Source organism: Pavona decussata, unplaced genomic scaffold (assembly GCF_977016875.1).
Source record: "Pavona decussata unplaced genomic scaffold, jaPavDecu1.1 SCAFFOLD_47, whole genome shotgun sequence".
NCBI classification, from domain to species: domain Eukaryota; kingdom Metazoa; phylum Cnidaria; class Anthozoa; order Scleractinia; family Agariciidae; genus Pavona; species Pavona decussata.
This window is the reverse complement of record NW_028145469.1, coordinates 1,674,108-1,697,393: the sequence shown is the minus strand read 5'-3', so window position 1 is coordinate 1,697,393 and position 23,286 is coordinate 1,674,108. Positions and strand designations below refer to the sequence as shown.

At 39.8% G+C, this 23,286-nt stretch overlaps 3 protein-coding genes across 4 annotated transcripts; 2 read left to right on the top strand and 1 right to left on the bottom strand.

The window, feature by feature from the left end:
- The first annotated feature begins 63 nt into the window (after nt 1-63).
- On the top strand, nt 64-8,430 carry LOC146482210 (lambda-crystallin-like). Of its 2 annotated transcripts, XM_085107545.1 has the most exons (9): nt 105-199; nt 1,141-1,214; nt 1,374-1,421; nt 3,046-3,073; nt 4,222-4,431; nt 4,975-5,139; nt 5,804-5,998; nt 6,296-6,401; nt 7,139-8,430. In XM_085107545.1, the coding sequence occupies exons 3-9, from the start codon at nt 1,375-1,377 to the stop codon at nt 7,363-7,365; spliced, it is 978 nt and encodes a 325-aa protein (XP_084963671.1). In that variant the 5' UTR covers nt 105-199; nt 1,141-1,214; nt 1,374; the 3' UTR covers nt 7,366-8,430. The 2 variants fall into 2 exon arrangements, with proteins under 2 accessions (XP_084963670.1, XP_084963671.1); XM_085107544.1 differs by lacking the exon at nt 1,141-1,214 and having other exon boundaries at nt 64-199.
- LOC146482209 (uncharacterized) lies at nt 8,124-16,464 on the bottom strand. Its single transcript, XM_085107512.1, has 2 exons — nt 16,412-16,464; nt 8,124-13,083 (listed from the first exon to the last, which is right to left on the bottom strand). Exon 2 carries the CDS (start codon nt 13,065-13,067, stop codon nt 10,089-10,091), a length of 2,979 nt encoding a protein of 992 aa, XP_084963638.1. The 5' UTR covers nt 13,068-13,083; nt 16,412-16,464; the 3' UTR covers nt 8,124-10,088.
- Nucleotides 16,465-18,043: 1,579 nt separating this feature from the next.
- LOC146482208 (uncharacterized) lies at nt 18,044-22,517 on the top strand. Its single transcript, XM_085107486.1, has 2 exons — nt 18,044-18,108; nt 19,542-22,517. The coding sequence occupies exon 2, from the start codon at nt 19,558-19,560 to the stop codon at nt 22,381-22,383; it is 2,826 nt and encodes a 941-aa protein (XP_084963612.1). The 5' UTR covers nt 18,044-18,108; nt 19,542-19,557; the 3' UTR covers nt 22,384-22,517.
- Nucleotides 22,518-23,286: the final 769 nt, after the last annotated feature.

Below are 23,286 nucleotides of genomic sequence, written 5' to 3'. Positions count from 1 at the left end.
CGAAAATGTAAGGACTTTGAATTGATATTTGTGAACACAAATACGACAAACCCTACCCCAGTGAAAAGTAAGATACTTGCTGAATCTGTGGGCTCATCGATCAAAAATAACATGCCGTCATTGGCGTGGGTTTCCGAACTTAGCTGCAAGGGAAAGTTTTTACGATCCTTCCTACATAAACAGCCGCAAACAGGACAAGGTTTGTAAATGTCGCCAATAAGTATTATTCCTTGGGGAAGTACTCCCTTTCACATATGCAGAAATATGGCGTGAATTTGACGCTTTATCGTGAAAAGAAATACACATTTCAGTCGATAGTTAAGAGCGTACCATTGTCTGATAGCTTTCAGCGTTTTTGTATGAGCCAATGAAATAGCATGAACCTAAATTAGCACTGCATGAGCAGAATTTTTTGAAGGGGGAAAAAGCATAAATTCCGGTTAGCGTTCGTTGGAGATTAAAATTAGGGGTGTCATTCAGGAATTCCAAAGGGGTTGAACAGAAACGGACAGGAGAAGGTTGTGGGGTGGGGGAGTTAATGATCAGTCAATTAGGGGGTGTTTACATGTAAAAATTCGCACCAGTGCGAGTTTCATACCGGTATGGCATTGTGATTTCATGCTGTGTTTACGTGAAGAAATGATATTTTATATTTCCGCGTTTACATGAGGGGACAACTCATGTCATCCCAGATGGCAGTAATGCCATCTTGGATAGGATGCCAAAGAGTACGCACGTGCTACCTGTTCCAGACTCCCAGAAGAGTGATTTCACGCTGGGATTAACAGTCGTACCATGTTTACATGACATTGGAATGAGTTTTTGTACTGGAATGAGAAATCTCACTCCGGTACGTGCAGTGACCGGAGTGAACTCGCACCAGTTTGTCGACTCACTCTGGTATGAGATGTTGTGCTGGTATCATGTAAATGAATACAGAGCCACAAAAGGGAACCAGAGTGAACATATGTACCGGAATCAACCTCATACCCAAAGTCCTCAGGCTCTTTGGCCAGCGGTGGCTGCCAGGAGAGACTCTGGAGAATTCGAAAAAATCTAAATTTTTTTTATTGGCTGCCCTGTAACAGCTTACAGTGTTTTACCACTAAAATCCTGTGTAATAAAATTTCTGTCCCCCAGAGTCTCTCCTGGCGGACAACCCCCAGCCAAAACCCACTCAGAGTGCACCGGGATGGTGGAGGGGGGAGGTGGAGGTAAGGTACAGATTTTTCTGGAAATTATCACCTCTTAGGGCTTTTTAATTTCCATGCTTGTTTTCAGTTATGAAGAAATGGAGACTTGATTCTTTTTTCATTGAAGGTTACAGTTTTGTAAACATTTTTTTTTATTTTTGTTTATATGGCTGTTCAAAGAATGGCATCTTTACCCAGCAGCAAAGGAAAAGTGGCAATAATTGGCAGGTTGGTGTGACAGAACAACTGATGTTGATTATCATAAAATTACCGCAAATGCTCAAATTAGCACCCACCTTCAAATTAATGCCCCCCTTGAGGTTAAAAATATTAAATAAGTTGCCCTCCCTTCAAATAAGCACCCCCACCCCTCACCAAGGAAATAAAAATCAAAGAATATATGGTATGCGGTACAGACATCTTAAATGAATAAATCATGCAAACAGTACAAATCTTAGACCATTAATGTCTAACACACATATTTGTGTTTCTCCTTACAAATTCATTTCAGTTTTCTCAGTTTTTGTTACAGTTCATGTTTACTTGAGGCCAAAATTTGAAAAACAAAATAAGCACCCTCCTTCGAATTAGTGCCCCCCTCTTGAACCAGAAAATTACATAAGCACCCCAGGCACTAATTCAAGCATTTATGGTAACCTTTCCTGCCCCCCCACCCCCCCCCCCTACACCACAAAAAAATCACTCCAACCAATGACAGCAAACACAGACAATGCAGTAAACTAATAAATCAAAACTCAAAGCAACTACAAGTAACTTACTCCAAACAAGCGTAAAAAGGCATGTACAAGCAAGTAGCAGTTATCATTCAGTTGGATTTTAACCAATAGTACAGAATATTTAAATTGACGCCATGTAATTAAGTAATGCGGTTAACACTCAAATGAGAACTGCTTTAAGAGAGGCCTATCCTTGAATACATGATGCCCATCTAGCAAAAATGGTCTTTTCCCTGCACCCATCAGTTCAGCGAATACAATGGAGGAGAGGCCTCTCAGTGCTAGCAGGGAAGGGAATTGTTATTGTATTTTAACTCTGCAATTCAGCTGTGTAATATATGACTTTGATAATGTAAAAGGAGACCTGCATTGGTTGGTTTTCTGTAGACTTTTGTCTCTAATCAGTAGCTAGTTTTTATTTTAAAATGTTTCTCAAAAATGTCTCTTATTATAAAAATTGCCTTTTATTTTTTGCAAATCAATTCAAAGTTGGCACTGGCTAAGCTTATAATAATATTGTGAACAGGCATTATAGAGTGAAAGTGCTTGCAGGATAGGACTTATTAATAAATAATAATAAACTATTACTAATTTTGATCCGGCAATGGGAAGTGAAAATCAGATTAAACATGCTTTTGTTTTTAGTTTTGAATGAAGTTTTGGACTAATTAATAATAATATTTGTTTTTCACCTGAAAACGGCTAGCTAAATTAATTTGCATTGTTCTTTGTTGTGGTTATGGTAAGGTAATAAACCCAGGGACCATAACTATTGAAAGGCAAATAACAAGAAATGGTATTGATCTACGGTAGCATGAAAATATTTGACCTAAACTTAACCAGTCTGTTTAAACTACGATTATAATACATATAATACAGCAATACATGTAAATGATATGATTGTGTAGTTCCAGAGAACATTCATACTCTGATTCCTTGGAAGGTCATTGGAAATTCTGTGAGGAAAGAGGACCCAAAAGCTGACATGGAATTTCCAGGGATGGGGGGTCATTACCAAAAGAACTGGCCAATATGTTAGCAGTAATGGATATTTTGTGGAACAACACAATGTCTTGGCTTACTGTCTTTCTTTTTCTTTCTTATGTTGTCACCAGTGGTTTAATAGGAAGATGTTGGTCAGTGGTAAGTGATTTTCCTTGTATTCAGATGCCAGTGTGGCAAGTGATCTCTTATTAAGGGGCCACTGCTGTGGTGATCACCACTTCAAGTTGTAATACCCATCATTTGCCCAGATCCTGCCCGGTCACCACAACACCCAGCACCCCTAGCTTACTTTTGGGTGGGGGTGTGCCACTGGAACTCTGAAACCCTTACCCTAAACCAAACCAAATCCAGCTGTATTTTGCAACCGTATACAATAGGGTTTCAAAATACAGCTAAACGTATACTGGTCATCTAAAGAACAAAAATCTCTACTCTATCCCAGACTCACTATTTTCCAGAAACGTGGTCACTATCACAGTCTAGCTAAAACAAAACTAAAACATGTTTTTTTAAATGTCAATTCCTGAGAAACCTAGTCTAAATTCTTCTCGTTAACCAGTTTCCAGACTAAACTGCTTGAAAACCTTACCCTTCACAGTGGCAGTCATAGCCATATAGCTTATGCGTATATATATGGGAGTCCCCCCAGCTCCCAATTTTGTGGGGCAAGAGGTACATGTATGATGGATGCTTTGAAATTCCAATGCACATTTATTGTTCAACATCATTGGGGATGTGACACTTGAGAGAGTAAATTAGAGAAAGTAAATGTTGTTTACAGGGTGTGCTGGTGGTCTGGGATATAAGTACTGTTAAGAGGTATCTTTTTGGATCTGGAATTGTTGACAGATGAGCATCTTTTATTATAACTGATTAGAACTGTTTAGATGAAAAACTTTCAAAGCTAGTCTACTTTCCAAAACAATCTTTCTGTGAGACTAATGGCCCTCTTTGACATTTTATAAAAATAACCATAGCCAGATATTCAACAGTGAGATTTCAACAGTAGTGATTTGCCCCTTTGGAGATTGCTTTGTACACTCACTGGCCAGTTAAAAAACCTCTTTTAAAATAATTATTTGGTAAGGATTAACTTAGGGTTTATGTGCAGCTTTAGGGAGACAGAAGCTAAGTCGGCTGACAGTTGACAGGAATAAACTGTATTTTAACCAGTTGCAGTATATCTCTGTACAGTACACAATCTTTCCACAAAGTCATGAGATCATTATGTACATGTATTTTTTAGTGTATTATTAAACAGTTTTGATTGGTTGTATTGTTTACAGATATTTTCCAGTGCTGGTTACCATGTCACACTGTATGATACTGTTGCCAGTCAGTTATCTTCTGCACTAACAAGCATTGAAGCCCAGCTGTGTGATATGGAGGCCAAAGGACTGATGCGAAGTGATGAGATGACTGCTCAGAAGGCATTTCAGCTGGTTGAGAGCATCGATGATCTTCAGAAGGCATTGGATGGCGCTATCTATGTTCAGGTTTGTGTCAATATTCAGTTGCCTTGTTATCTAGTGTCATAAAATCATAAAATAGATTGAACAATGTTTACTCTTGTCCTCATCAAGCTTAATAAACAATTCCTAAATAAAGAAATGATGACAAATGAATAAAAAAAAATTAATGCTGGTGCTACTTTGGAAAGCAGTATATGGGAAGAAGTCTAGAAGTGCCCCAGCTCAAACTTATATCGATCAACTTTAAGATGGCTCCAGTCTATCCCGTAAAGAACTATTTTTCTGTCAGTGACAATATGAATTAAATTGCCTTGCTTGTGAGAGTTGTCTCTTTGGCTTGAGGAAAATTATACTGTTGCTATAATATTGTTTTAATTTGCTTTTCACTTTGGAAATGTGAGGGTCTTGCAGACTTCTCCAGGGAATAATTTTATGTACATTTGTACATTCTAAGAATTCAGGGAGAAACAAGGACAAAGTGCAACTTACAGGGTTAACTCATAAATGACTAACTGGTTTAAACTGGCTTTCCATTATTTATAATAATTGATTTGTTTTAAATGTCAGGAGTGTACTCCAGAAAACCTTGAACTGAAGAAGAAGGTTTTTGAAAATCTGGACAAGTGTGTCACTTCTAATGAAACAATATTGGCTAGCTCCAGTTCCTGTATTGTGCCGTCAAAGTTTACGGAATCTTTGAAGCATCGCAGCCAATGTATTGTCGCCCATCCAGTAAGTATAATCACCACTATACCAATAAATTATTTTATTTTATTTGTGTTCATGGGGTCAGTATTAACTTCAAAAAGTAACTTTTCAACAGATTATATTATGTAGTAGCTTTTAGAGGACACAAGAATTAATTTCTTTAAAAATTTACTGACAATTATTTGTTTAAGTCCAAAGGGTGTTACTGTAGTTTACATGCTCTTGATAAAGTTAAGACAAACTTTGCAATGCTTTAGACATTTAGACATCTTTTATTCCTGATGCCTTTCCCTTCTTGTTTTATATTACATATTTATTAAATTCTTAAAAAGGTTTCTCTCAATTCCTTACACTTTGTATGAACTAAGACAGCTTGTAACCATTACTTGAGAATCTACTCAATGAATTCTTTAATAGTCAGATGAAATGCATAGTACATGTAAGAGAAAAAACAAACCTCGCGATTTTTATTTTCTCACTACTTAAAAGCTTCTTAATAAAAGGTTGTATGTTGTAGTGTTTTAAATTCTTTAATTTTTCTAAAGTATTGACTTTTTAAACCTTTTTCAAACTTTGTTGTACAAAATGAAATCGTCTTCTGTTCCTTAATACTTTATGATTTCTTGATTTGTTTGTAAGGTTTATAGTCCTGTGCAAAGATGGGTAATATTTATTTTTTTCCTTTCAGATAAATCCGCCATACTATGTTCCACTAGTAGAGGTTGTGCCTGCACCCTGGACAGACATTAAAGTTGTAGATCAGACAGTGGCACTAATGAAAGAACTTGGACAGTCACCTGTTGTCACAAAGAAAGAAGTAAATGGCTTCATTTTGAACCGTCTACAGTATGCAGTGATCATGGAGGCCTGGAGACTAGTGGAGGTATGATAAAATGAGCAGGGACTGAGTGTACTTCAACCATAGACCTCTATGAGAACTGCGAAAGAAGCTTTGAACTTACAGCCTTTTACAATGAAATTTTGATCTAAAAACTGAAATTTAAGGCCACAATTAATGCCATTTAGTGATCATAATCTTGGCAACTGCAGCCAAAGTTTGGCCACATTTCCCTTTATATTAGAAGCTACATTAGAAAGTTTTGTTGTTTCTGTAAGCTTGCACACCCCCAGCCAGCTGACAAATTAAGCACTTTCTCATACAATGCAATATTTTCTGTAGGATGGTGTTTGTTCTCCTCAAGATATTGAGACCACCATCACAGAAGGCCTTGGACTGCGTTACTCTCTACTGGGTCCATTTGAGACCATGCAACTGAATGCGAACGGTATGTTACGGTTCCTGGTTGCATCCTACTACAAGCTTGTTAGTCAATTGGTCAGTCAGTCAATCAGTCAATCAGTCATTTAAAAACCCATACATCCAGTCAATCAGTCAGCTAGTCAGTCAGTCAGTCAGTCAAATCAGTCAGTTAAACAGCCATCCAGCCAATCAGCCAGCCAGTCAGTCAGTCAGTCAGTCAGTCAGTCACTGAACTAATAAGTCAGTCAGTCAGTCAGTCAGTCAGTCAGTTAATCAATCATTCACTGAGTTAGTCAGTCAGTCAATCTCAGTTAGTCAATCATTCGTTCAGACAGTCAGTCTGTTTCAGTCTTTTGAGAAGAGATAATGTTCACTGTTACCATCTTGCGCTATTTTTGAACACTTACTGTGTTTTAAATTTTAGTGTCCGTCGTCGTCAGTCATTTACTCGTTTAGACATTAACCATTACTGTGAAAGAATGAATGACTGGTTCAGTTAATCACGCAGGCAGTTATCGATGAAGTCAGTGTACATCCAATTAGGCAGTCAGTTAACACATATGAACAGACGTGCATTTCATTAGTCTTTAAGTCTGTCCTTTAGTCCGTTTATCTGTAAATCTTTCAAGCACCAAGCAACCAAGCAAGCATTCCATTGAAGGTGTAAAGTGAAGGTAGGTAGGCAGTGTATTTAACCCTTTTTGAGGGAATCATTTATCACGAACTTCTAAGACACCAACAAAGTGCTTTTCCTTTCAATAGGAATCAGAGATTACTGTGAGAGATATGGAGCAAACATTGAAAAAGTGTGTGAGGAACAGGGCGGACCGCGCTCACTTAGTGGCGATACATTAGACAGACTGGAGAAGGAACTGAATCAAACCTTGCCTTTAGATCAACTAAACAAGAGAAGGGAGTTACGAGATAGAAGACTTGCAGCGTTAGCAATTCATAGACGTCAAGAGACAAAAGACAATGAATCCGTCTAGCTTCTCTCCGTGGTATAATTGTTCATCAAATAAGGTTAAAGGCATTACAAAGGTGTTGTTGGTCGGTGGCCAGTGTTTAACAAGGGTGCCACTATAAAGCGTGTTCAATTAAGTAGGCCAAAGTCAAAAACAAAGTTATCACTTTAGCCAATCACAACAGACGTTGAAAGCACAATGCGCCAATCAACTTTCAAGCGGGTTCATTGAAATGGTTTCAAGCGCAAGAAAACGCGTGTAAACAAGTCGCGACGGCTAGTTCTGGTTTTACTTACAACTGGTTGAAAATTGGCGCGAGTTTTTTTTAACCAATCAGAGCACAGTTAGTGGTTTTTAACTGAGTGTTTTGAGTTTCGAAAGTGACTCGCGTTTGCCTTAGTTTCGCCTTACTATGCTCTGTGATTGGTTTGCAAACTTCGCGCCACTTTCTCATCCAATGAGAAGTAAGACCAATACCAATCGTGCCTTGCTCCCGCGCTTGGCGCCCTTTACACGTATTTGCTTCGAATTCTGAATGGTTCACTGCGCATTGCGTTTTACGAAACTCAATTGAAAACCGCTCTAAGCAAAACACGGGGAATGAAAAACGGAAGGTTATTTGGAGATGACTTGTCAGTGGAGAAACGAGGGCTGACAACAAACTCAGCTCTGTTTCTGAGATTAAAATCCTCGGTCACATTGGTGGGAGGCGAGTGCACAAATTATTGCTCAATCTCTGCTTTCCAGGTAAAGCTCGAACTTCTATTCATTTGTTGTTATTAGTTAACCAAATGAGGCGGAATGTGAAATCACTCTCCCTTTGATTCTGCAGTAAACAGTACTCTACAACTGTGTCATAGGAAAAAGCTTCATGATGACCTTGAACTGAAAAATGTTATTGGACCCTTTTTCCTCATAAATCAATTGGTGCAAACATAATACATGTATGGAAGAAATTATTTTATTTTATTTTGGAATCACTTTAGAAACGAAAGCGCTGTTCTGGGTTGTATTTCTTTTGCTTAATAGTCAATTTAATATTTTCAATTCTATACAGTGGGAATGCTAATAAATTGTTGTTTGTTGTTATTGTTGTTGCGTTCACTACAATCGGGTGGCTTGTCTGAAGATGTAATCCTCCCGTTCACATTAATGTAAGCCTGGCGGATAACCCTTCATAGACGAGTTATCCGTGAGGAGTTTGAACACGGCCACTTTGGTTTTCGTGGGGTACACAAAACTTAAAGAGGAAGAATTCTCGACGTTTCAGTAAATATCCGCAGAAACGTTTCTTAAAATCAAAGATATAAAGCCTTGAATAACTGTTTGTTTGTTTGTTTTTCAGGTAGTGTTTTAGCTCAAATTCTATTGACATCTTCAAGCACTTTACTAGATTTTACTTCACAAGAATGTAACCAATAATTTTCAAGTAAGCCCTGACGAAATAAAGGTTGTTGTTGTCGTGTTGCATTGCCATAAACACCACGACTGCCGACACTCCAGAAATGTACAAGGCATTTCATGTCAGCTCGTGTTCTCAAATGCCCGTCACGTTTTATGGCAATGTCACAATGCACGATTTTGCCTTCTGTAAGCGTTCGAACGACCGTGTACGTTTTTCTTTTCAAGGGAATGTAGCCCCGTTCTCATAACACTAGATTCGCCGACTACCCTGCTACAATTAAACAACTCGAAATCTCATGTCTTTTATGTCCTTCAGTAATTACGGTTAGAAAAAATATTTAATTGACGAACGACCTGTTTGATTGAAAGGAGTGTTTCCGATACATTTTACACTTATTTTCTTACAATTAGAACAGCTCCAAAAGTGGTCGCAGTTGCATCCGAGAGGTGGATGCTGACGAGAGGTTCCAACTGCAGAGAATTTGCCCGCACACAGAGATTTGACTGACTTGTAGAAACGATGACCTTTTTTGTCTTGGCATGGGACGAAGAAAATCTAAGGCTATGTTCACACAGGGCCGTTCCTGGGTGTATCTGGTCTCGCTCCGGTCTTTTTACGCTTTTGTGAGCATCTGTTCACATGGGACCGCTCCAGGACGCCTACGCCTTTGTCTTCTGTTTTGGTACTTCCGCCATTAGAGCACAAGGTATTTAACCTTAGAGTCATGTTCAGCACCGGCGGTAATGGTCATTAGCATTCTTATGTCTTCGCGGTACGTTGGTTCAATGTTTTCTCAATTCTCGCAGAGTAACTTAATCAAACCACGATCAAAACGCAGTACATTTAACTAGTATCCACGCAAAATTGTGCTGTTGGTAGCAAAACGAACCAGTCTTGGTGTTTTAAATGGTGCCGGTTCCACTTGGAACCGGAATGGCTCCAAAATTGGACCTGCGTTTTTGCACACATCTAAAAATGAGACCGAATTTATTTCTATTTTGGGAATGGTTAGCTGGCACGGATAGTAGGTGCCATGTAAGCAAAAGGCCTATCCAGCCCGATGTTTGGACCATTTGGAAGCGTGTGAACATAGCCTGAGTCTCCGAACGAATTCGAATCTACGACCCTGCGCAGATTAGTCCGATGCACTAACCATCGGCCTAATGGAAACTCGTGCACTAAGCACTGTAGACCATGAGTTGTCCCTCCATCCTACATTTTAGAATACTAAATATATGTAAAGGGTCGGTAACAAACAAGAAAGTTTTGCCTCGATCGATTTCAGTTTCATCTGCGACTGTTTCCTCTTTGACCACCACCGGAAAGTAACACTCACGCCTCTTCACAAATTAAGCTCAATGTCATCTCCTATCAGAACAAATGGTGCCCAGTCGCCCATGCTGCTGTAGTCGGTAGATTCTCTCATCCACTTCATGGTCTGGTGAACGGCCTGACTTGTGGTCAGTTTATCGCATACAAGACACTTGTAGAAGCGAATCATGAACTCTTTGGTGGATTTGTCGTCAAGGACCCACAGCGACACCAGAACTGAACGCGCCCCAGATGCCAGGAAGGCGCGAGCAATGCCCACCACTCCCTCAGATTTCAAGATCTCTCCACGGCCACTATGGCAACAGCTGAGAACAACCAATTTGGCGCGGACACCAACCTTAACGACGTCTTCCATGGTCAACATAAAGTCTTCTTTCCTTGGAACTCGAGGAGCAGAACGGTTTGGAGAAAGAGCAATCTCTCCTCTTTCTGCATCACCGTGGGCTGCAATGTGGATCAAACTCACCTCCTGGATTCTTCGCAAGACTTCTTCCTTTGTAGCTTGCCTTCCTACAATAGCTGTCACACCTAACAGGTCGGCGATTTCCTGTGCCTCCTTCTTGGCTCCTGGTAATGGAGGTAGTCTAGTCTTAGGATGCACATCTGGATCGCCCACGATCAGTGCTCCAGTTGTCTTATGATAGTCAACCGGACTGGTCTGGATCAGCTTCAGGACTGTCAGTGAAGGGATAACCCGAATGCGATAGGTCTCTGATAGGAATTTCCCATCTGCATCTTTTAATGCGGGGAAAGGCACCATCCACATGTCACCCTCCGGGACAATAATGATGTCTTGGCTTTGAACGTGATCAGAAACCGGGGCGAACATCCTTCTGTACAACAGGTGAAGTGCCGATTCCTTCGCCTCTGTCTTCTTCACATTTTGGTTATGCTCCTTGTTCTGCGGATGCTGACCTTTGACTTTACATTGCTTCTTAATAGCTGATGAGTGAACTTTGTAATATTCAGCCAATGAGCGATCCTCACACTCGCCGCCACTGCTGCCGAGTAAAGCCCTCAGTAGTTGGTCTCGTGGCAAATTGAAGAGATTTGTGACACTTTCCTCTCTTGACTTACACTTTGATAGTCTAAAAGAGATTTTTCCTTGATTAATAACCCAGGAAAAAAGGTCTTCATGGACGTCAGCCATAAAGATGATCGTACTCTGACTCTGAATGGAAGTACGTTCTATCTCAGTCATATGAATTGGTTCATCTGAGCAGAGCCTGTCTTTGACTCCATAGTTCTTGGACAACAGATCAACAAGAGCTCTGGCTCTTCCACGCTCTGCGGTACACAATGCTTCAGGAATGTTACCAAGTGCGATGAGGAGAGTGCTTAGTTCTTTGTAGTTTTGAAAGGTCAGGTTGTCCAGAGCAAGTTTGCACTCATCGCCAAGCAGTTGTCGATCTCTTTCCACGCATAAAATGCTCTCAAAAAGATACTCACGAGCTTTCTCAAATTCTAGGTTTTTGGAGCTACACACACCTAACGAGTAAAGAACACTGTACTCCTGCCCTTTCTCTCCAGTTTCTCTCAAGATGCGGAGAGCTTCCTGCAGGTGTTTCTTTCCTTCGGCAAATTTCCTCAGTGCAATGTAAATAGACGCAAGACAACTCAAAGATGATACTTCACGAGTCCTGTCTCCAATTTCTTTTATAATTTTCATAGCGCTCTGCTGGTTTTCAAGTGACTCCTTGTATTGACCTTTTCGAAGATTCATGGCAGCAAGCGTTGTCAAGTCTAATGCCATTTGATGTTTATCCCCCGTTTGTTTCGCAATTTCAAGAGCTTTCTTGACATTTTTCTCTCCTCGACCGGAATGCCGGTCCAGCGCAAAATAGGCTTCTCCTAGACCTTGATAGGCGTTTGACTCAACCTTCTTATCTCCAATCTCTTTACTTACTTTCAGTGCTCTTTTAGAAAATGTTATCGCTTGGTAATATTGACCTATCCAGTTGTATACAGCACAAAGACTTGCACAGGATCTTCCCACGCCAAATTTATCTCCAATTTCCTCCAGAAATTCCAGTCCCATTTCATAGTGCTTCAAAGAGTCTTTGTATTGGCCAAGTTCGCTATAACAATTGCCTAGGCCGAAATGGGCTCTTCCTTGAGCTCCTTTGATACGAAGTTTCGTCATAATGTTAAGTGATTTAAGGAAAAGCTCGACTGCTTCATCGATTCGACCTATCACAGCATACGTAGTGGCGATATTATTGTAACAGACACCCTGTTCAAATAGATCTTGAAGTGTAGTCATCATCTTGAGTGACTTGTTATGACAGTTGAGAGCCTTGTCAAATACTCCATACTCGTGGTAAGTATTTCCAAGTTCTTGATATGTACTTGCTTCTCCCCTGAAATCTCCAATTTCGTTTCGAATACGCAAGGCCTTTTCCAAGTTACTTATTGCTTTATCGTATTGGGCGAGCTGTTTGTAAACAGACCCAAGAAAAAAAAGCGCATTACTCTCTCCTTTCCTGTCTCCGATTTCTTGGCTTACTTTCAGCGCTTCACCATGGCTTTGAATGGACTTCGTTCTTTTGTTGAGTCTGTAGTACGCTTCACCAATGTTTGAGTGAGCAGTCAATTCTAACTGTTTTTTCCCAGTTTCTTTAGCAATTTGAAGCAGTTTTCTTTCATAAAAAATGACATGCACAAATTGACCTCGGGAACTGTATACGTCTCTGATACCCTGGCATGCAGTTATTTTTCTTTTTATATCGTCAATGGCTTCGCTAACTTTCAAAGCGTGCTCGTAGTTTGTCAATGCTTCCTTCAAGCTCCTAGTGATGTAAAATGCTCTTGCTAGGCGGAGGTGCAACACACACGATTTCATTTTAAAGACGGACAGATCTTTCACGTTCTTCAACAAAATCTGAGCTTCTTTATAGAAATCAATAGCTTTTTCATATCGACCTGTTTTGAACAAAAGGTCCGCTACCACCACGGCGATATCGTACTTCGTAGCATTGCTTTTCTCCATTACAAAGCCGGAAAGTCTGCAAGTCAACAAGAAATGCAATCAACTGGTGCCTATCGCTGCTGTACGAAAAAGATTTAAACAGGGTGATCTGTTTTGATTTGAACCGACAGACTGAGAAGAATTTCACTGTAAATTCAAACGATTATTAGGGCCAAAAATGTTCTAATTTGAAGGTGAGTGCACTCAAGGGCTAAAATGAGATCTAAGCTTGGGCAGGAATGGTCCTTGATATTCAAAGTTATACCAGTGAATGGAAAATAATCATACACTTCATACACTCCAGGCCATTTTCTAGATTTATCATACTCTGACACCCATTAGAATGAGTACTAAGGCCACCTTGGAAGCGGAATTGCCTTAAAAGAATTGCCTTAGTGCCAATTCTACTGGCTGCGGTTAGTTGTGACTTTGTCATTTGTATCATTAAGCGCATATCGAGCAGCTTTAATTTGTCATAATTTGATTCGCTGATACATGTGGAAACCCTGAACCCGAGTGGGAGTACTTGGTGCTGATGAGAACAAAAAAGGCATTTACCAAAGTACATTGAAACTTAGCAGCGATACAGACCTCGATGACTTTAACTCATGTCGGACTTAAATTCGGGAAATGTATATCACGTGACCTGTTGTGACTGTTTCTTTATTGAAAAGAAAATTCTCAATGGGCCGCGCCGATATTCCTACGATGACCCTCAAATGTAGCATTCCTGCCTTTGTATAAGTATAAACTTACTTGAATCTGTCCCGAATGGTTAGTTAGCAAAATAGGTCATACGACCTACTAAACTTCCTAATAACGGTAAGAAATAAAAATCTATTTCATTCAGTACCATTTTGTATCTTTGTAAGTGTAATAGTGATGGGGGACACGCTCAGTTACACGTTACGGACCACTCTCGGCCTATATAATTATTTGTTTAGCTCAGTTATGAAGTCATAAAACATGTATTGTTCATCTTACCAACATACCGAAGCCCTAGTGATGCTTAAAAATAAAAACAAAGGTGTTCCCCTACAAAAAAGCAAGCCCGTACCCTCCTTCATTTCACACCTTTTTGTTCATGTGAAATGCACAAAAAGACGTTGTTCCAACTTGGCGGCCATACATTCCCTTATAATTTATTGAAAGTTCGAATTGCCAAAAAAAGGTTTTGCTTTCAATTTTGAGGTGTTGGTAATTTTAACGCGCTCTTGTATCATAATTGTTCGTCTCACGATGTAGTCACTTAACTGTAGATTGTGACGTTTCAACAGTTTACCGCCAGTCTTTATCAGGCGATGAGGTCGACTGATTTCATTATATACACTCAAAGGGTTCGGGTCGCATGTATTTAGCGGATTTCGATTCTCAATACTTCAGGGAAGAAATTGAGATCGTGTGATTACTGAACTTTGAATCACTTGTCAAAGCTCCCAAGTAGAGAAGAATTATTCCTTGCGAGCGTAGCTTAACATCCTACTTGTTCATTTTCTCTATGTCGAATCTGTTTCCTGTTTAATGCATGATATCCAAAACAAACTAGCACCTGTTCATATTAAAAATTTATTTAAACATGTCTCAGATATACACTCCTACAACACCAGGTCAGCAACCGCCGAAAAATTTTATATCATGTCTTCACGTCTTGATCATCTAAAGAATTCATTTTCTCGATTTGGCGCACGGCTATGGAATTCTTTACCGGATAATATTCGAACGTCTGACAACAGAAAACTATTCAAAAAACAAATACATGAAATACTAATCAACATTTTTAAAAAAAGAAAATGCTTACCTTACACCTTCTTCAATTCTTGAAATAATGAAAAGCTTGTGAATATGTAACAATCCTTTAATTTCTATCAGCTAGCGAATCCCTTTTTTTTGGCGTCACTTGTTTGTTTACTACTTATTTAACTTTTATTTTAGTCAATTCAGTTGTAAACACCAAATGTATTTGTATTTAGTTTAGTATAAACATAACTACCCGCCTCGACTAGCTTCAGCTATTTGCGGGTAGGTATATAAACACCTTGCAACTGCCTATTTTTTAATAAAGTGTTGTTGTTGGTTGTTGTTGTTGTTGTAGCGAGTTAAATGCCGCGCGATTTCGAGAGAAAAATATATTTATATATATATATATATATATATATATATATATATATATATATATAGATTTAGAGAGTTGGATTATCTGATCGAAGACATTAATTGCTACTCAGAGTTTCATGCTTCTTACGAAGCAATTATCAGGCAACTGTCAAAAATAATGGTCCATAAGAAGATATTATACAAAATTTAAAAATACAGAACAATGCCTAGTGGCGTGACATGGAGACGGATATAATTGGTTAATCTAAGCGAGCACTGTCTTTAACAGGAATTTCTTATATATACAATTGGGAATTTATAAATATTAATATATATCTTTGAAGGCGTCCGCAATGTTGCCTGGCAACAGTGAAAATAAAGTGTGAATGACGTCAGACAAAGGGAAGGTTGCTAGGTTGCAGCGTCAGACTCAGTTTGTTAGAGCAAAATTTGCATTCATCGGGAAAGTTTTACGTTTAGTGCCGGATCAAATTTCAACTGCTATTTGCATCAATGTTCACTGGATGAAAATATCTCTGCAGAATCTTTTCCCTCTCTTCCAGAAATCTTTTTTGTGAAAGATTGCATTGAAGAAATTACACTTTTTTATGGCCGCGGTAAAATAATTTTCCGCGGGAAATAAATTCATCGAACACGACAGCGCTGCCACCCGTTGTACATTTTGTCGTGTCAGAAATAGATTTCAACCGCAAACTAGCCTGTGGAACTACGAAAAGACCATGCTCATCAAAATAGTTGCTACGTTCAGAAACCTTTTAATCTCATCATTTGACGCTACAATACGAGTAAAGAGGGCTTTCCACTCAGCCCTAACTCCGCGAGGTTTGCGAGTCACGTATTTCTAGTACACAATTTAATTGTGATCGAAAATAGGAATATCTTTACGGTGGCCAAATTACGATATCAACTCTGTCGCGCTCTTTCGACAAAACCAAACATTCGTTTCTCCACTTTTTACTGACACAGAACATCAGTTTCTTTAGAAAATAACTATCTAATCTAGTAAGAGCTTTACATATCGTCGATGCCTAAGCGTGAATGTCATTTGTTGATGAGAAACTAATTCCGACATATTAAGAACTAACTGGTACGCACGTAATTTTATGTGCGTATTGGATTTCCGGCTTGTTCTAATTCGATATAATTAAACATAAAAACTTGGTTTTTACATAAGAAAACATCATCAGAGGTAAAATATGTAACGTAAAAACATGCGTGGGCCAAACTATTGAAACTTAAAGGTTACAAACCTTAAATATTGGCTTCTTTGAAAGTTAGAAAGGTTCCAACAGTCTCTATACTCTCGTGGGGAGGTCCGATATCAACTCTGGTTGGACACGGTCCTAAAGGCATCTTGGATGTGGAAATAAGCCAATCACAAACTTGAATTCTCGTAACAGATATATTAATCTCGTACCCAGATGTTTGTCTTCAGAAAAAAAACCCAGAAGATCTGGGTACGAAGTTTACAGAAACATACTTCCTGTCACTGTCACTAGTTTCTATTCCTAAAATCTCGAAATGTTAACGTGTATTGATCGATTGAACTGCTCTTAAATTTAGCCTTGCCTACGTGGATTGATCGATGGCCAGATGACATTAGAAGCGAGCGCACAAGGCGCTAGACTGATTCACATTGTTATGACATATCTCACATACATACCTCTTACTAACCTCGTTTTCTCGGTCCGTACTGTAAGTTACGCACCGAGGGTTTTTCCGTTGATTTATGGCCCAAGCGCCATAAATCAAGCGTATTGGATATTAGATAAGGGGGTAAGTCTCTAAAGAAACTACCAAGTATACTCAACTGCATTACAGAAAGAGAATCTTGAGTTATTGTTTTTTGAGTTTAGTGACCGAGGGAAAAAAGTTAGTACGTGCCGTTGTTGTCTAAAATTCGAGCCGTTTTCGAAGGTGCTTTCGAGATGATTCTCTCGGATGTACATTGTAGAGAAACTGCCATGGAGTCACTCTAATAATTGCGCGAAATCGGCGAAGAAAGACAGGAATGACATCAAGTTAGATTTCATAGGCAAAAGCAGATTATCGTTAGGAAATCTTAGTTCGCATTATCGATCCATACAGACTCTTATATTATGATTGGGTTTCCAGTACAACTGCTGTTTACGATAGCCGCAACAGCTGTTAGATAAAACCGGGCTGCTTTTGGTCTCGAGGGTGTCCACAGAGGCTCATCATTGCTAGGTGGTTCAAGAGCTCAAATCATGTTTCTTAACTTCAAAGCGAAATTTTGCGCGCTAGGATTGACCAGTCAGTGCACATTTTCTGGGCCGAAGCATTCGCACAATGCCGTACGCTAGTTGAGGGCCTGTTGAATTTATGAGCCAGTCATTTTAAGATCCTTGTTGCTAAGCCTGGCCGGAATTTGAACCGAAAGGGCAAATTACTGATAGAAAAATTTTCGCTTTTAGTTTACTATTCTCTATCCGGAAACTTTAAGGTTTTGAGTCAGACCGTAAACGACGTCTTTTAATTAACCCTCCCTTGTTGTCTCAACAATGAAAATCGATATTTTGCCAGTTTCATTTCCGTTTCGAAAGGGCGAAGGAACAATATCATTTTACATACAGAACTATGTTTGCTGGTCAGCGGACTCAATAAATCGAAAGGAAATCTACCCTCTCAGCGCTTTACGTTGGTGTCCAATTTCGTACCCAGAGTCTTCAGGCTTTTTGGTCAGGGGCAGCGCCGGGAAGACTCTGGGGACATCGAATTTTATTACCGCAGGATTTCAGCGGTAAGAAAATGGAAACCGTTACGGAACAGCCAATCAAAAAAATTGAATTTTTTCGATGTCCCCAGAGTCTTCCCGGCGTTGCCCCGCTGACCAAAAAGCCTAAGACTCTGGGTACGAGATTGGTTGGTGTCAGAGAAAAGACGTGTAAACAGTGTGAAACTTGACTGAAGGAGTCCTCATTGAAAGGTTTGTTAACTTTGTTGTATGCTGTCTTTTTAGCGTCCTTTACCTTACAAGTTTTCATAGGCTTTCAACAAGAAACTAGATCATGGGCCAGAGGCGGAAGTTTGATATTTAAGCATCCTCTTGGCTAGACGGGGCTTGTGTTGCAATTGTTCCAAATCTGTCCATTTAGCCAGGGAAAAACGGACGACGAATGCGTGACAATTTGAAACTTAATGGGTTTATAGTTTCCTTGAGAACAGAAAAAGATATCGATAAAGCGACACAAGAATAAAATGTTTTCAGCTGAATGAATTCCCTATGGATATGATTCTTGCAATATTTGCATATTTTCAGTAAGCAAACTTCATTATCCTCGAGTGGACTGGACCTGCAAACAATGAATTGTTAAGACATGTATTTGTAAATTTTAAGTGCCATATTAAGCAATTGCAAAATCGTTTATGGTTCATTGAGCGAAATACTTCGTTCTGTTTACTTGAGCAAATAAATCTCGGTACCCAGTTCATGGTACTCTTTAGCATACAGTCTCAAAGATTGTTCCAGTATCTACCGTCATTTCAAGAGAGACCACAAGCAGGGCCATTGCCAGCATGAGGCAAGACGAAGCACCTGCCTTGTCTTTGTATTATCCCGAAATTGAAAAATATATATTGTTAGTTGAAAAGTTGTAGCCTTTACAATTGCTATAGCAACGACTGCGACGCTCGCAACACTTGGTTCGTCTCCTCCAGAAAAACTGGCTACCGCCCTGCTACAAGACGTATCTTTCCCTGGAACAATTTTTAAATTCCAGGTTAATAATAGACTTTTGCATTTTTTCACTGATTAGTATGTTACATAAAAGGTTTTCTTTCAAACATTTTTCTATATTGCAGCCTTTTGTATTAATATTTTAATACACACTGTAATTTACAAAAGGCCACAGGGAGGGTCGGTAAAGTTTTGCACAGCTATTCTTTCAACCACCGGGTTTAGTCTGCTTTTAAAAGACCACTACACTTCTTTTAAATATTGTCAAGTTTGTTTTGATTGTTAAGTTGTAAGAGTGGGTGTTACTGTGTTTGGTGGCACCGCCAAATAAAAACTAATAAACCCAAAGGCTTGTTTGAAGAGCGTTATATTTTGGAGTATTTACAGCATTAACATTATTCGCAGCATCCATAAATTATTAAGAACTTACTTTTTTCAAAATCAACCTGAATAAGTCTTCATATATTTGTTATAAGGTATATAACATATAACAGGTGTCCAAGATGACAAATTTTAGCCTTGAGGCTCCTAATCCACTTGTTCTTTAATGCGGGTAGCTTACTGTGTCAGATGATAACGAGCATAATATTGTAGAGTAATCCAATCTAGTTCAGTACTCTTCCAGACAATGTGTCACAATATTCCTACTTTAACACGACCGTCGTGGCTTTGTTCTCTTCCAGTTATCGAGTCTTGGCGATGGGGGAAAGAAAAGCTACGAAATTCGGCATTGCGCTTGCTGTAGCTGGCTTCCTATCCAACACTAATCGTCATCACAAAGCCATTGATTTCTACAAAGAAGCCTTAGTGCTGTGTAGCAGGGGTGCAGGAAAATATGAGGACTGGCGTAAGATGGTGTTTTTTATACACCTTCGCCTCGTAAAATCATGTTGCGACATAATGAATTTTGAGAATGCATTGGCACACTGCAAGGAAGCTTTCAAAATCAGCAAAGAAATTGGTGACAGAGAAGCGGAAGAAAAATCGTATCTATACATGAGTGGTGTGTACGTGTCCTTAAATAAACCAGTTCAGTATATTTACTATCAGAGGAAGTTGCTGGAAATTGCCAAAGAGCGTGGGGACAGAGAAGCAGAGGCGACGGCTAACGCAAATATCGGAAAATCGTACAAAAAACTCGCCCAACTTGACAAAGCAATCAATCACCTAGAAAAATCTCTGCTGATTTACAGAGAGACAAAAAATTACAGGAAAGAGGCAGAAGCATGTCGGGCAATTGGAGTCACCTACTTCGACTTCGGAGAGTGCGTCAAAGCTCTCGATTACCATACCAAGGAATTAAAAATATTGACCACATTTGGAGCTGATCCGGTTCAGAAAGGTGTTTGTTATAATAACATTGGTACTTGTTATCACGCAATTGGTCAATATGATAAGGCACTCGAACATTTCCTGAAAACACTTGAAATTATGACAAAATTTGGTGACAAGGGGCAAATTGGAAAAGCCCACTACGGCCTTGGCCTCTGTTATGGTGATCTTGGCCAGTACAAAAATGCTTTGGAGCACTTTACAAAGGGATTGGAAAATCTAAGGGAAGCTGGAGACCTGAATGGAGAGGGAAGAGTCAGTGCTAGTCTCGGCACGACATGCAGTCACATTGGCCAGTATAACGATTCCATCAAACATTTCAATCGGGCAATACAAATAGCTCAGCAAACCGGAGACGAAAGATTGGAATCGGGAGCGTATTGTGGTCGTGCTGATGTTTACACTCATATGGATCCGCGTTCTAGTGAAGTCAAGAAGGACGCGGAGAAATCTGCCAAAATTGCCCGAGAAAGTGGAGATAAGAAGCAGATGGTACAGAGCTACCTCATTTTGGCTCCAATTTGTTCTGCGAATGGTCAATACGTCGAATCTCTGGAATATATCAAGTCTGCAGCTGAAATTACCAAAGAAATTGGGTTCAGATGTGGTGAAGCGACGTGTTCTTGTTTCCTGGCATCTATTTACGAAGCGCTCGGGGAGTTTAGTAAATCAGAAGAGCATTTGCAGAGAGCTCTCAAAATCACAAGGGAAACTGGAAGCAAAAGCGGTGAAGACAACGTTCTTTTCTTGCTTGGATTGTACAGTGCCAATCAAGGAGAGTATAAGAAAGCGCGTGAGTATCTCTATGAAAGCATTGCTTGTACTGAAAAATGCCGTGAACGACTTGAGGATAAACACAAGCTGTCTTTAGACGATCAGACATTTTTTAACTATAGGGTATTATACACCCTTCTTATCATCCATGGTAACGTTTCTGAGGCATTGTGCACTGCAGAACGAGGAAGAGCAAGAGCTCTCGTTGACTTGATGTCCAAGAGCTATGGTATCAACAAGAAACATTGTTTTGGTGAAATTTATGTGGCTGAGTTAACAAGTCTTTCTATTCAAAGTAAGAATACCATCATCTTCTTGGCTGTCGCAAATGGACACATCTTTTTCTGGATTGTAGGAAAAGGAGGACAAATCACTTTCAAGTTATCAGAACGTGATAACAGTTTCATGGATTTTTTTAAGTTGCCAAGAAGACAACTAATGAAGGCTTTTTTTGAAGGTGCAGCCGGTCAGTGCGAAGATCGGTCATTGAGTGCATATTACAAACGTAAAGGGAAGTGCCTCGAAGAAGAAGAGGGGGATGGCCAAACAGAAGACAGGGCTAAGGCACAGGACCTGCTGCTTCATCTGTTCTACAGACAGCTGTTTTCCCCTGTCGCTGATCAAATTCAAAGTCAAGACATCATTATTGTCCCTGAGGGCGACATGTGGATGGTGCCTTTCCCTGCATTAAAAGATGCAGATGGGAAATTCCTGTCGGAGACCTATCGCATTCGTGTTATCCCCTCACTGACAGCGCTCAAAATGATCCAGGCCAGTCCGGATGACTATCATAAGACAACTGGAGCACTGATCGTGGGCGATCCAGAGGTGCATCCCGACACAGGGCTTGTACCATTACCAGGAGCCAGGAAGGAGGCACAGGAAATCGCCGACTTGTTAGGTGTGGCAGCTACTGTAGGAAGGCAAGCTACAAAGAAAGAAGTCTTGCGAAGAATCCAGGAGGTAAGTTTGATCCACATTGCAGCCCACGGTGATGCAGAAAGAGGAGAGATTGCTCTTTCTCCAAATCATTTTGCCTCTCGAGTTCCAAGGAAAGAAGACTTCATTTTGACCATGGAAGATGTCGTAAAAGTTGGTGTCCGAGCCAAGCTGGTTGTACTCAGCTGTTGCCACAGCGGCCGTGGAGAGATCTTGAAATCTGAAGGAGTGGTGGGCATTGCTCGCGCCTTCCTGGCATCTGGGGCGCGTTCAGTTCTGGTGTCACTGTGGGTCCTGAATGACAACTCCACCAAAGAGTTCATGATTCGTTTTTACAGGCATCTGGTGCGAGATAAGCTGACTGCAAGTCAGGCCTTTCAACAATCCATGAAGTGGATGAGAGAATCTACCGACTACAGCAGCGTGGCTGATTGGGCGCCTTTTGTGCTAATAGGAGATGATGTTAAGCTGAGCCTTTGAGGAAGCCTGAACTTTTCTTCACAAGTGTTGCACCAAAACTGTATTGAGGCAGACCTTACACTACACTTAATATTTTTATGATGACATAAAGTCAGAGGAGTTAACACCGCTATGTGAAAGTCGTAAGGAACTTTGAAGACGTTTTGGCTCAAAACAATTTGCTTCAACCCACATAATTATGACAGATGATTTCCAACTAATAAGTAGAGCTCGCGTATGGTTTATTTCATAAATGGCCTTTTGTAAATAACCAAACTTCTATTAATAGTCTTCAGTGGCGGTTCGCCTTAGTGTCCTAGGCCCAGTTGTTGGAAAGCTGATTAAAGCTAATCAGCGATTAAAAGTTAATCGAGATTTTCGTCTTGCTCGTTTAAAATGTTTTTAAAAGCTACTTTGAAGATAATGGTAAAGAAAAGACAAAGTCAAAACTGAGGAGAAATAAAAATCTTTTGGAAGAATCGTAAATGATTGGTAATTAAACTCGAATCGAGGTTCACGTTGATTCAGGATTAGCTTAATCGGGCTTTGAACAACTGGGACCAGTAGCTATTGCGTTTGGCGAAATCGTAACACGTTTTTACTGCAACATCCAGAAGACGTTTTATTTTTTAGTTCAGTTTTATGGTCACCGCACGTTGGTGTCCTCAATTATTCTGTTAGCAGGGGCGTCCAACGGTTTATTTCGGTGTATATCTGTTCTGGAGGCCTTAATCTATAGTTAACGTTTTCCCTGGAAGTGTCAGCTCAAAATTTCATAAAACTGGTAAACTAATGCCTTTCGTTTTCAGTGGGTAAATTTTTCGTTAAAATGCAAAAAACAAACCCAGCTACCATCTTCATAAAACCAGTAAACTCTCATCCAAGCAGATGAAACTGATCAAAGTAAAACAATTGCCTCTAAAA